Source organism: Neomonachus schauinslandi, chromosome 2 (assembly GCF_002201575.2).
Source record: "Neomonachus schauinslandi chromosome 2, ASM220157v2, whole genome shotgun sequence".
NCBI classification, from domain to species: Eukaryota; Metazoa; Chordata; class Mammalia; order Carnivora; family Phocidae; genus Neomonachus; species Neomonachus schauinslandi.
Window position 1 is genome coordinate 98,386,667 of NC_058404.1, and position 13,976 is coordinate 98,400,642.

The 13,976-nt window shown below is 35.9% G+C and overlaps 1 protein-coding gene across 1 annotated transcript in view; it reads right to left on the reverse strand.

Annotated features, from left to right (window-relative positions):
- Positions 1 to 13,976, reverse strand: part of FAT4 (FAT atypical cadherin 4) — a 175,005-nt gene that overhangs the window by 41,277 nt on the left and 119,752 nt on the right. Inside the window, exons 8-9 of the mRNA XM_021681470.1 lie at positions 11,361 to 11,541; positions 1,685 to 1,935 (exon numbers count right to left, since the gene is read on the reverse strand). Of these exons, the coding sequence (XP_021537145.1) occupies positions 1,685 to 1,935; positions 11,361 to 11,541 (432 nt within the window). The remainder of the gene's footprint in view (positions 1 to 1,684; positions 1,936 to 11,360; positions 11,542 to 13,976) is intronic.

Consider the following 13,976-nt stretch of genomic DNA (forward strand, 5'->3'; position numbering starts at 1 on the left):
TTTTTAAAGATTTTATTTATTTATTTGAGAGCGAGAATGAGAGAGAGAGAGAGCATGAGAGGGGGAGGGTCAGAGGGAGAAGCAGACTCCCTGCGAAGCAGGGAGCCCGATGCGGGACTCGATCCTGGGACTCCAGGATCATGACCTGAGCTGAAGGCAGTCGCTTAACCAACTGAGCCACCCAGGCGCCCCAAAATTTTTAATTTGTTTTAAAAGATTGTTTTGATTCTTTATATCCACTGTTTCTTAGCAGCATTCTTTTATTAGTGAGCTATTATCACATGGAGATAAAATACATACATATATATATAACCATAAATCAATTAGAACAATTATAAAGTAGTATGAAATAAAAACTGAGGAAGAACGGACTCAGTTTGGATTCCAAAAGTTAGTGCTTGGGACGACTGCCAATGGAACAGATTGTAGCAGGAATATGCAGAAAAACTGCCATAAGGACATGTTTTTGATATACTCATTTGGAAACCTTTTCCAAACCTGCACTCATTCCCCTACAGTAAAGTTTGTGACAAAAGTGAAAAGTCTTTTATTAAGGCCAGTGATTCTGATTAATTATAATAAGTCTAATGAGGAAAAGATGCTTAAGCATTACATACTCACTTTTTATAGGGGATGCTATTTTGTATCACCACACATTGGACGTAATTAGAATCATGCCTGCCAGCATCATTTCAGCTAGAGGCCTTCATCAGGGATTTATGACTTTGATATTGACATTTCCTTTTGATAAAAAATTGCCACAAAAATTTATGCATTTCATACTTTGAATTGGTATCAATTTGACATTCTCAAGTGAATATAAGATCAAAGATCACTGAGAGGAGAAATCCTGGATCCATTTGCTTTTTCTTCTAATTAAAAATATTTTAAAGTAAGGCAGATCAAATTAATTTTGGCCTATATTTGTATATTTTCCTGTTTGGAAATGCATCTCAAAGATTACAAATGGCAGATTATTTGTGCAGTTTTTAAGAGAGACTGCCATTCTTTACAAACAAGCAAATAAAACCAAACTAATTTAAATGAAGAAAGAGAAATGCATATTGTCATATGAAAGTGGTCATTAACGTCTTAATAAACTTACTAACAGAAAACCTTCATCCATCAAAACTGGAATAAAATATTAATAACAATAATTCATTAGAAGTATCCATTCATTAAATATTTTTGAAAACCTATCGATGAAGGATTGAGGTAAAATATTTATTTTCAACCAACAAATATAATTGACTGCTTACTACCTCCCAGATGTTTCAGGTATTAGCATATGGCAAACAAAACAAAACAAGACAAAACAAAAAAACAAAAAACAATGTCCTTCCTTTCAGGGAATTGACAAATTATATCTCAGGGCAGAACTCTCCTTGACTATGAAGTGACTATTTTAATCATGTGAAAATATTCAAGTAATATTAAGAAATAGTACCAGGAAAGATGTAGCAATTATAAAATCTTAAGCACAATTGGTGTAGGATAAAATAATTAATTTATGAGATTCAACATTCCTTCAGTTTCATTAGTCAAAACAAGTTGAATTTTAGAGGATTTGCAAACCTAAGCTAAATCAGAAATATCCATGTAAAAGAAACAGAAATATATTTATAGAAAATGTCCAATGTATATTTTGCATTTATCCATGAGACCTCAGAGTTGGCTTCATTACCTGGAGGAGTAGGAGATGGGATGTGTGTGACATATGGGTGATGTTGAAATCTTGGTGGATTGTCATTGACATCAGTAACAGTGACGAGCACACTGGTAGAACTGGAAAGAGGCTCTGGGGATCCAGCATCACTGGAGACCACAACTAAAGTATAATTCTCTTTTGTTTCCCTGTCTAGCAATGCACTTGTGATGATTTGTCCCGTGGATGGGTTGATGGTGAACTGAGAGTTTCCACCAATGATCCTATAACTAGAGAGAGCAGAGATGGGCATATTTTTTCTGGTTATCATGTTATAGCATCTATTCACTAAAATTTAAAAACTGAGACAGAAATGTAAAAAAAAAATCACTTTAAGTACGATCACACAACAATTAAAGAATATGGCTAGAAGATAAATATTTCAAATTTTATGTGAGCATCTAATTGACAATCTTTACTGTGAAATGTCCAGTGAGCTCAAGCAGGTCCTCACAAGTTCCGTGGATTTCTTGGATCATGCAAGGCCCCAAAATATATCCAGAAGACAACCGCATTATAAATAAGTGAACCTGGAAGCATAAATCAGGGCGTTGCTCTGACATTGTGGTTAGTGGCCAGGATCACAAATGAACATCTGTTAAATGAATCTAAAAATTATTTTTCTGCTGTGCACCATAATAAACCAGAGATCAGATGAAGATCTTATTTTTAAAGACAAAACACTGTATTTGACATCCATTGACTACCCAGAACAACTAAAGAACAGATTATTTATACAAAGACATTCCTGCTTACTAATTCTCTCATTTGTCATTCCTCATATGGCTATGCTTTTCTTTCTTGTTGTCAGGAGAGGTATGACATTTTCATGGATATTCTGATGCTAACCAGATTGGTTAATGGGCAGGAGTTTCCACTGAGAATAGCTTCTCTCTTCTTTATGAAGAGGAAAGCTATCTCTGTATTCCTCAGAGATCAGCTAGAAAAGAAGTAGCTAAGCTTGAAGTTTCAGAAACTGGCTGTGGTCCATTGTTTTTAAGGTTGGAGAGTGGCAAGGAAATGGATGCCTTTAAAAGTTTTCTCCTTTATGCCAACAAAGAAATGCCCTTGTTGGAATTAACTGCATGTTTCTATAGTTTGGTTTGTGCCCATGAAAACATAGCAACAGCAAGTATCTAATAGAGACAGTTTAAAAAAAGGCCTACATTGCAGCAAGTAGAGTGTACATCCCTCCCATTAAGCTCAGAGTTTAAAACAAACATTTCAGCATTTTCATCCTTTTTTAGAGAAATAATGAACTGTTGGGGAGCTGATATTTTTAAAAAATAGAAGTCCTGTAAAATGATAGCAAAATAGAAAAAAAAAGTAGAAGAGGGAGTTTTGGCTGAGAAATGACTTCAGTATTTATAAAGTATTTGATATCACTCAAATTTTAACACTTTTTGGCACACCCACATGCCAGGATCAGGACTAAATGAGAATACCATTTCCTGGACCAGAAGTGACTCTTTATACAGTATAATTACTGCCCTTACACACTAGATATCTAATCCCTTTGTCAAAATAAAAATATCCGAGGCTTATAATTGAATTCTTAAAGTTAGAAATTCAGGACTCATGAGGTAATCAAATTGTTTTACCTCTTCAATAAATTCTGTGAGAACCTGAATTATGAGAATTGTGTGATTTTATTCTGGGAAATCTTGTTTCCCTATAACAGTGGATGTAGAAATTACCAAATAACAGGAGAAAAAAAGAGTAATTCATAGCATCAAAGACTTTTATACAGCTTTTTGACAGCAAAGATCAGGGGTCAATTAAATATTCCCTCAATTATTCACAAATAAAAATAAAATTAAAGTAATGAAAAATGCATGCAAATTTAGATTTGGATTTTTGTATATGACAAGATCATGGTATATGAAGAAAGAGCAATGTGCTGAAAGGCAAATGATGTGAGTTCTGCTCCAAGTTTAATGAAATAATCCATAATGAAATCTTGTACTGTAAATTCTTATTCTTTATTTTATGCTATTATACATGCTATGGAGCATATGATTGTCTGTTTAAAAGTAATTAACATCTTTACTATTTTTGAACATTAAAGAATAAATTGTCATGTTAATATGTGATTTTTTTCTAGACTTTATCTGATTCTGAAGTATATCAAAAGTCGATTTTAAATATGAAGTGTTCTGTAACGTCTCATAATATCTATAATACCAGTATCATGCAATTTATACTTGTAAGTTAAAATACACACACACACATGCACACACACACAGATAGAAGGGACACAATGGATAGACGGCCAAAATAATATGCTCAGGTTTGCCTTTCCCCTATCACTTCAGTCTTGGTTTGGTTCTCATCCCTTCATGGAGATCTTTCCCGCTTCTCTGGTCTACATTAATTTCTTCTAAGGGTATAAACTCTATTAGATTGGGTTTTGTGCTTTTTAACATCTAAACATCTATGCTGGTCTTTAAAGATTTGCAGCATCTTACTGTGTTCTTAGTGTGTACTGAGCACACTACAAGGCATTTTATATATGCTCTCATTTAACTTCAAAACAACCCTGACACTTTGGTTTTGTTTTGGATTTTTTAAAGATGAGGAATCTGAATCTAAGAGAGACTCATGTGGTTGCACAACAAAGCATACCATCTAAAAATGGTAAATCTAGAGTTGGAACTTCTGTCTTTATGACTTCAACACATACTTGCTCCATTAGACCACAGTATAAAGAAGGTAAAAAGCAGCCTGAGTGGATCTAGTGGAGACAAGAAATGCTGTACTGCTTGCTAAGGCCAAAGGGGACTCTTTTTATTTAAGGGATGTCAATGTAGCATTGTTTACATTGATTTGGTTCAAAGAAATCAACAAATGTGTTATTTATTTGCTGATTCAAGAATAAGAAATGACTGCTTCAAATTATTGGCGTAAACTGACATCATTGTTATCTAAAATCTGAATCATTCATTTTTGCACTTGTAAAGCTAAAATACCCCAATTTGATTTTTTAACCTTTTTTTGTCTCTTCCTGAGATCTACTAGGATCATAAAACATTGTGCTATATGTTACTAGAATAGGATAATTTAGTAATAGTTAAAAGACTGCACTTTGAAACACAATTCACCTGGGCATGAATATTTACCTCACTCAAAACACTTCAATTCATTAAATTCCTTAACCTTTCTAAGCTTTTTCTTTCCACCTGTAAAGTGTGGATCACATATGCATTCCTTTCACTTGGTAGTCTTGAGTATTAAATGTAATTTCATATGAAATGCATTTGGAATTGTAATTGGTACATGCTGAGAAGTAAAAGTCTAGGATTACACACATAACAGAGCACATACACCTGTGTAGTTACAATTTAATAATTTATCATATGTAATCTATTATAATCCATCTACATACTTAGTTAAATGGATAGGTGGACTAAAAGATACAAGGATTAGAAGGTAAAAATCCTGCCCTCAAACTTACATCCTAAATGGAAGAAAGAGAGAAAGAAAAGAAAGTACAAAGCCAGGCAGTACATTTGAGTGTTATGAAACTGTCCAGAAGCACTGCTCTAAGTATCCAAAAGCCAAAGAGAGCGCTTTTGAGTGGAATGATTAAAAGAAAGCCTTCCTTGAGGAAGGCTAAATTGAAGCTGGGTTTTAAAGGGTCTACCCATCTTACAATAGTGGTGAAAAGGGAGAAAGGTGTTTCAGGTCAGGAATTAGCAGATTTTTTTTTTTTCCTGTAAAAGGCCAGTGTTAGTAAATATGGCTTTGGAGGCCAGAAAAGCTCTGCTACAATACTCAGCTTGCCATTGCTCACAAAAGCAGCCGAGGACCACGAACGGGCATGGCTTTATTCCAGTACGACTTCATTTACAAATGCAGGCACTGGGCCGAATCTAGCCTGCAGATTGCAGTTTGCAGAACCTTGATCTAGGATACAGAAGAACTTGAACAAGGCCATAAGGCTTGGGAAAGCACAGATCCTTTTCCCAGGAGCAGAAAGTGATCCAGTGAGCCTGCAAGTTAGGCTGTATGTTGGGGGTTTGGGCAGAATAAGCCGGGGCTGTTTATGGAGTGCCTGGAAGATGGAGACTGGGCATTATGCCATAGGCCAACTGGAAGTTGAAGGATTTTGAGGAAGGGAGTATCATTGTTAAAGCTGAGCCACTGAATGCCCAAGCTGGTTCATATTACTGCCATTGCTCTTTCATTCACTGACCCAGGCTCGGCTTCATCCAGATCACTTCCTACAACACTGATAAATCATCATAAAATGTAATCTAGTCATGTTATGGCCCAGTTGGAACACTTCAGTTGTTTCTCCCGTTAGATACAGACAGGAGTGTGAATTTTTCATGTGGTATACGAGGCCCATTCCTCACCCATACCAACCGTACGTTAGAGCTTTGCTTCCCTGACCCTGTGCTTCTGCAGAGCTCCTTGCCCTTATGCTTGTTATTGTCTTTGCCTACAAAGTCTTTCATCCTGTATTTGTTGATAAGCTACTTCTCGGTCTTTCCAAAAAATCATTAATTACTCGAAGCTTCTATGGATTTCTTCAGATAGCACTGAGTATGCTGTTCTTCTCTTTCCACCCCATCTGTGCTTAAACTATATACTTGTCGCAGAGTACTATAATTACAAGATTACAAAATTATCTCCTTTCCTGAACTGTTCTCCTTGTGGTAGCTAGAGGGTCCAAGTCCTCAGGACTTAAAGTGCCTGGGACATAGTGAGGGCTCCAAAATTATACAGTACAGGATGGTATATAGATTGGAGGGATTAGAAACTAGAGCCAGGGAAGAAAGTTAATTTTTATTATAATAGTCCAGGCATGATGTAATTGTGGGCTGAACTAGAATCTTGGCAGGAAGATTGCACAGAAAAGAATGGGTGCCAGAGGCATTAGTGAAGAAGAAATGTGAGAACTTGTCCATTGACTGAGTATAGAGGGAGAGGATGACCCTTGGCTAGCAAACAGGGATGAAGAAAGCAAGGCAACACCATTAAAAGAAAGCAGAATGCCAAGAGGAGAAACAGGAAAAGTTAGGAGTTTCTGATATATTGTGCTTCTGATGCCAACAGAACCTCCAGGTAGGGGTGTCCACTACAGATTTACAAATATAGGCAGGGATCTCAGGGATGGAGTCAGAATGGATAGCACAGATTTAGAATTTTCTGCATAGTTTTCTGGATGGTTGCAGCTGTGAAAATGAATTATTCTCTCTCTCTCTCATTTTCTCTCTCTCTCTTTCTCGCTTTCTCACTCTCTTGCTCTCTCACACACACAAAGAAAGGGAAAAAAAGGACTGAGAAAAAAATATTGTGGGGGACTATCCAAATTATTTTGTACAGAGAGGAGATCAGAAGGTAAATTAGAAAGCGTGGTCAGAGATGCAGAGTAAGAAATAAGAGATAATATTACGTAGACATTGAGGAGGGAAAAGAATGCCAAGAGAAGAGATGACCTGTAGCGCAAATATTGCAAAAGGTAAAGGAAAATACTCAGAAAGATCAATTGAGTGTTATGACTAAATTTGATAAATTTCAGCAGAAACTTCAGATAGATTATTTTTTTAATAAAGCAATGGAGGAGAAAATCAGATTGAAAGATTTTCAGGAATAAATGGTTGGAGAAAACTGTGAGAAAGTGACCCACTCTCTCAAAAATGTGGTGTAAAAAAAAGTGAGTAAAAACAACAGTTCTAAGAATTGGAATCATTCATTCAATACATTTATTTGTCAGTCACTGCTATGCTGCAGACACTGTGTAAGCAAGAATATATTAGGGGTAAAATAGATATAAGAAGAATAAAAAGAAAAAAAAACCTAACATTAATTTAGTGACTTTTGTGTCCCGATAATTGTATTAGAGACATTTACGCATCTTAACTGATTACATATATACTACATGGCATATGATCAATATATATTTAACTCTTACCAATTGTAAAGCAACACTTCGTATCTCCACTTTTACTGATGGATATATACAATCTTAGGGACACAGGCATGACTTTTCTAAGTTATGGTAGATAAATAAAGGAACCAGCATTCAGTAGCAGATATTCTGAGCATTTCCACAGGGATCAATCAATACATGATCCAGGGAACAGGCATGATTTGAAGATCCAAGAGAGAAATGCAAACACTGTTGAATTAAAGATTTGGAGGAAATTAAGTGGGATGGGATTAAGAACACAGAGTGAGGGATCTGCCTTCGAATGTTGACCCTGTCAATATAATTTTGTGAGTTTCTCCAGTGCTGTGACATGAAAGTTAGAAGTGAAGTTTAAATGGAGATTTGGTCCAGTTGGGAGAAAAAGGGATATGTATCCTTAAAAGCTAACTTCTGGAATGGGTGTCTGTCTGGGAAGCAAATATTTAAAGTAGATAAAAACTAGGAATTAATGCAGACTAGTTTACTAGAGGGGAAAATACTAAGAGTGAAATAAAGTATATAACTTAAAGTAAGTGCACCATCCATAAAAATGGATAGCTTGATCAAATAGGTAGAAAGAAAAATATAAATAAGTATTTGTTGGGTGACTGCTGTGTACAAGATTATGGTAGACCATAAGGGAAAATTAACAAATTATATGACACATAACGGGTTGTGCTATTAGAGAGCCCATCAATAGATGGGTAAATGACTTACATACATAATACTTAAATAAGCAATATAATATTAATATAAAATTACTCTGTTAACTAGGAGAATGGGTTTCTCTCGATTCCATGATTAGCAAGGCATGATTAACACTTAATATAAAAGTTTTTAATATTCCATTAAAAAGATAATCAGACCACACCAGGCTCCGTGCTCAGCAGGGAGCCTGCTTCTCTCTCTCCCTCTGCCTGCCTGTCTGCCTGCTTGTGATCTCTCTCTCTCTCTGTCAAATAAATAAATAAAATATTTTTTTAAAAAAGATATCAAGCCAGAGTAAATAAGGTTTAGGCTGGCATCACTATTTACTTTATCTATGAAAGTATTTTAAATCTAAGCTGTAATAATTGTCTGTCCTAAGATAAGTGAATTTAATTATTTTTACAAGATAAAAACAGCTTCGATTTCTATATTATCTCACTATATGACAGTCAATGTAGTCATTTAAAGATTTTTGCAGACGTATTTTATAGATCTCAGTGAATGTAAAAGTATGAAGTTAATTCTCTGATTTTAAAGGAAGAAGAAAATTCAACCAGTCAACCAAACAACCAAAATACATACTATCAAATCAAAACAACCATTTCAAAGCTACCAGTACATCATTCTGGAAATACAGGATTTTCTAGACCAACTTTACATTGATCACCATTGCTCACAAAGGTAGGGTCACATTTAGCAGTGCAAATCTGACATACTCTAGAAGACAGTATATCCTCATAGTATTTTCTTCTAGTACTTGCATTGATTTTGTAAGCATGCAGCTTCACAATTGTTTCAGCAATTGAAACATCTCAGACAAGGATACTGTTCTGCCACTGATTGGTGATAGGCTGCATACTATCTTTAGAGAAAGACTCCTTGGCATGGCAGATAAAGATTTACTGGACTACAACACTACAATGGATAGGACATCTCTTCCAAAATTGTCAGAAACTTACTGAGCACTGGGCGCCTGGGTGGCTCAGTCGGTTAAGCGGCTTGCCTTCAGCTCAGGTCATGATCCTGGAGTCCCGGGATCAAGTCCCGCATCGGGCTCCCTGCTCAGTGGGGAGTCTGCTTCTCCCTCTGACCCTCCCCTCTCTCATGCTCTCTGTCTCATTCTCTCTCTCAAATAAATAAATAAAATCTTTAAAAAAAAAAAAAAAAAGAAACTTACTGAGCACTAAGAGATGACAGGCAAATGGAAAAGTGCTTTGCAAGGGTTAGGACAGTATGCATTGATGGATATTGAGTATTTTTTGTTCTAGGCACTATTCTAAGCAGTCCACTTAATTGTTTTATTTGTCATCACAATAATTCTATCAAGTCAGTTTTATTATTTAGTATACTTATTTTATTGATAAGAAAACTGACCCCCAGAAGTGTTAAATAAGCTGCCCCACAATTAATAGTAGAGTCAGCTTCATTCCCAAGGCTGAGCTCTTAACACTAAGCTAAGACTTAGTTCTTAGGGTATGGATGCCATGATTTCTATGCTTTGGTGTAGGACAAGCAAAGGAGGTGGTATTTACTGGCGTTTTGAGGCTCATACCAGGAAGAAGGTAAGTTGAACTTGCCTCTCTCCAGGTGGCGCTGAGCGCAGGGACCCAAGAGGTATATAGTTATGACCTTGGGCAGAAATTTTCTGAAAGAAGTTCGTGCATAGCCTTTCAGACTCCTGGGACCTTCTTCCAGAGCTGAATTCCAAGAGGCTTATACAATCAAATCATTAAGGATGGAGAAAATTTCTGCCCAAGGTCATAACTATATGCCTCTTGGGTCCCTGCGCTCAGCACCACCTGGAGAGAGGCAAGTTCAACTTAAACTCAACTCAAAATACTTTGAGGCCTTCTACATAAGTCAGTCATCTCTACCAGTAGGAAGAGATAAATGCCAGTTTCCCAAAGTGATTTTGTAAATAGGAAATTAGTAACAAACAAAACAAATCCCTAACCAAATCATCACAATAGCAACATGCACAGCCCTTGACTGATAAGTCCTCTGAACCCTCAAATTCTCTCTTCTGACCATTACTGCCATAGCCATCTGATCCACTCTCGTTTACCTAATATCAGTCTATAGAAGGTGGGGGTGATGTGTGGGTAAGAAATATTTATGTCTTCGAGACTTTTCTCTGGAAAATTTGGAAATGTTCATTTCTTAAAGTTTAGAATGGGCCTGGAAGAATGTGACTCAGCTAGATCCACCAAATGTAACAACCAAACTGCTTTCACATGCTCCCTGAACAAGGTACCATATTGTTTTTCGCCATTTTAAGTAGATGTAAGTAGAGTAAAATAAACTTTTTAAACTTTGAAAATATAAATATTCTTATTGGGGCTAGCGGTTGGGTTAAAAATGGCCAAAATTCTTTGATACTCCTCCCATCAAGAGGTGATGTGCATTTCTCCTCCCAGTGAATCTGGGCAGGTCATGGCTGCTTCAACAAATAGAATATTATGGAAGTGATGCTGTGCCACTTCCAAGCCTTTTCTCTAAGAGCACTGGCAGCTTTCACCCAAAGTTCTTGGAGCCCAAAGCTACCATGTAGCCCATTTTAGCTACCTGCTAAAGAACCACATTGAGAAGCCCTGAGACTACAAGATCAGAGACAGGGGTCCAGCTGAGCCATCCCTCCCAAGGCACCAGGCATTGAGTGAAGACATCTTAAACCCTCCAGACCACCCAGTGACCAGGTAAATACCACTAAGTGATACCAGTCAATCACATGAAGCAGAAGAATCTCCCTGTGAACCCTGCCCTACAAACGAATTACATGAACTACAAAATCATGAGATATGATAAAAATATAAATAAAATTAATATATTAAAATTTTAGAACACTAAATAAAATTATTATTGTTTGAATCCTCATTTTAGGCATAGTTGGTTATTTAACAGTAGGTAGCCACAATAGGGCTATGTATTAATATTACAGACTTCCTAGCAAAATTAAGCATTATATTCATTTAGTCCAAAGACTGTTTCATGAGAAAAACAATCAAAATTTACAAAGGGAAATGTACTGACCTGATAACTGCATTTGTTGAAGCATCAGCATCTGAGGCATTTACCAATAACACATCTGTTCCAGTTGGTGCATCTTCAGAAATTGTGGTGAAATACATTTTACTGGCAAAAGTGGGGACATTATCATTGACGTCATCTACTATGACACTGATTGTTCCAGTTCCAGTCAGGGCAGGGGATCCTAGAAGGAAAAGAAAATCGAGTTTTTAATGTTTATAAATAACAAAGATAATAGCAAATTTAACAATGACTCATTGGTAGATAGCACTACTGAAGAGACTTTAGAAAACATCTCAAAGTGAAATTTCTAAAGGCTACAAGCAGTGGAGTGATTTTTAATTTTGTTACAAGAAAAGTATCAAAAACTAATGATGTACTATATGTTGGCTAACTGAACATAATTAAAAAATTGATTCAGACGATAAAAAAGAAAGAAAATATTTTCATTTATGAACTAGTATTTCAAATCTTTCCTGGTGATACTGCACAAAAAGAGTATGTCAACCTCTCATTCTATTTTAAAGGTGCTGGTTCAGCAATGCAGAACACAACAATATCATTTAAACACCACAAAAGAGGCACTGCTGGTTTCTCTGAAATTCCATTAAAATAGCTCAGTCCAGATTTGGAGAATATCCATGGGCACTGAATAGCTGGCCAACTGACAAGGCAAGAAAGCTAAATTCCTTGTCGTGACTATCAATGTTAATATAAAAAATTTGGGTTTCTAAGTCTTTAGATCCCCTTTTCTGTACTAATATTTGTTTGTAAAGGAAAAAGATAAAGCTTCAAGTGATGTCTCAAAACCGCAACCTTCCACTTGTTGGAAATAACATGTCAATGAGCTAACTTAGAATTACTTTTGTTACATTTATTTACTGTTTAATATAAATGTGAAACAGTTCTTTTTTATTTCTTGTTCCAGTTCTGTTATCAACATATAATGAAAAGCCAACATTTAACAAAACCTTGGCGTACATTGCCTGTGCTACACAAAGTTAACAGACTCTTTGTGGTGATGTGAATCAGATGCCGTATTTGGTTAGATTTTGTAGGTTGTCCCACAACTAAAAGTCAAATCAACTGCCTTTAGATGCATTTTCAAAATCATTTTTCAAATTTTAATTTCTCTAAATAAAAACAATAGAGCTCTGTTTAACTGTGTTTATCTAAAATGAAACAAAGCCCTGAATACTCTCCTTTTCTGTTTAAAATATTAAAACTTTTTTCCCATGAAAATTATTTCTTCTTATATGAAGTTTAAATTCTACTTATTTTAGCACTCAACACTTTTTTTAAAAAGCCATCCATTCACTGACTCATTCATTTCTCTGTAAAATTTTTATGGTGTGACCTTTTACTCTCACAGAATGGTGTTGCGATTCACAACCTTCTATATTCTTTTTTCTAGTAATCTTGTGATTTGCTGATATTTCCTTTACTGCTATTTAAACTTTTTCTATGTTCTTATATTGTACTTACTGATGGCCTGATACCAAGCCAGCTTGTATGCTCAAACGTATAGGAACCAAAATCAGCAGACTAGAAAATTATGGACCCCAGTGGGTTTGGTGATCTGTTATTTTTGTGCTCTATACAAGGAAGCTCAGACTATGTTAGATGAAAATGTGCATGACCAGTTGAGCTGGGCACTGTAATGAAGCATGATCACTCCCAGAAACCTATGCAATTAAATTTAGGCTACATGGTGATAATTATTGCCATATATATCTTTCTCGGTAAGATATTTTACATTAAGCATTCTATTTACACTAACATATTTTTAAATTTGTGACTGCCAAAGTCTTATCTTTTATTTCACTTTATTATTTATTTATTTATATTTATTTATTTATTTTTGAGAGGGGGGGGAGAGAGAGTGCACATGTGGTGAGGGAGAAGCAGAGGGAGAGGAAGAGAGAGAATCCTAAGCAGGCTCCCCGGGGAGCACAGAGCACAATGCAGGGCTTGATCTCACAACCCCAAGATCATGATCCAAGCCAAAATCAAGAGTCAGAAACTTAACTAATTCAGCCAGGCATCGTAAGTCTTACCTTTCAGATGTTTGATTTTATACTAAAGGGAAGAAAATTAGTCCTCACTATTGCTTATGTGTATAATTAACTACAAAGTTACTAAAATAGTATAATTGCCTTTTCACTAGTCACTTAGTGTAAATAATGGTAAAATGATTTCACAAATATTTCACACACAAAATACATTTGGAGGTATTATAAACACTGGAGAAGCACATCAAAATAAGACTTTAAAAATTTCACTCAACACATTAATAATGATTATATCAAGTGCTTATTGAGTCCTTAGGTATGCAAGTACTGGTTTAAGAAGATGACATAGATTATCTTGTCTAATCTCATCAGTTAGTACTTCTGCTCTCTCCATCTTATGTTTAAATAAGCTGATGATTAGGTTAAATGACTTTTCAAGGCCATAGATATAGTGAGGAAGCTGGGATTTAACCCACGTGACTTGGATGTGAAGATGTTTGCCACTGGCAAAAAGCTGGAAGGTGTTGTTAGTATCTGGACAGGTGCCACTCAGGGAAATGTGCTCGGACTTTGGACAATCTGGGCCCAGAAAACAACACAAGTCATG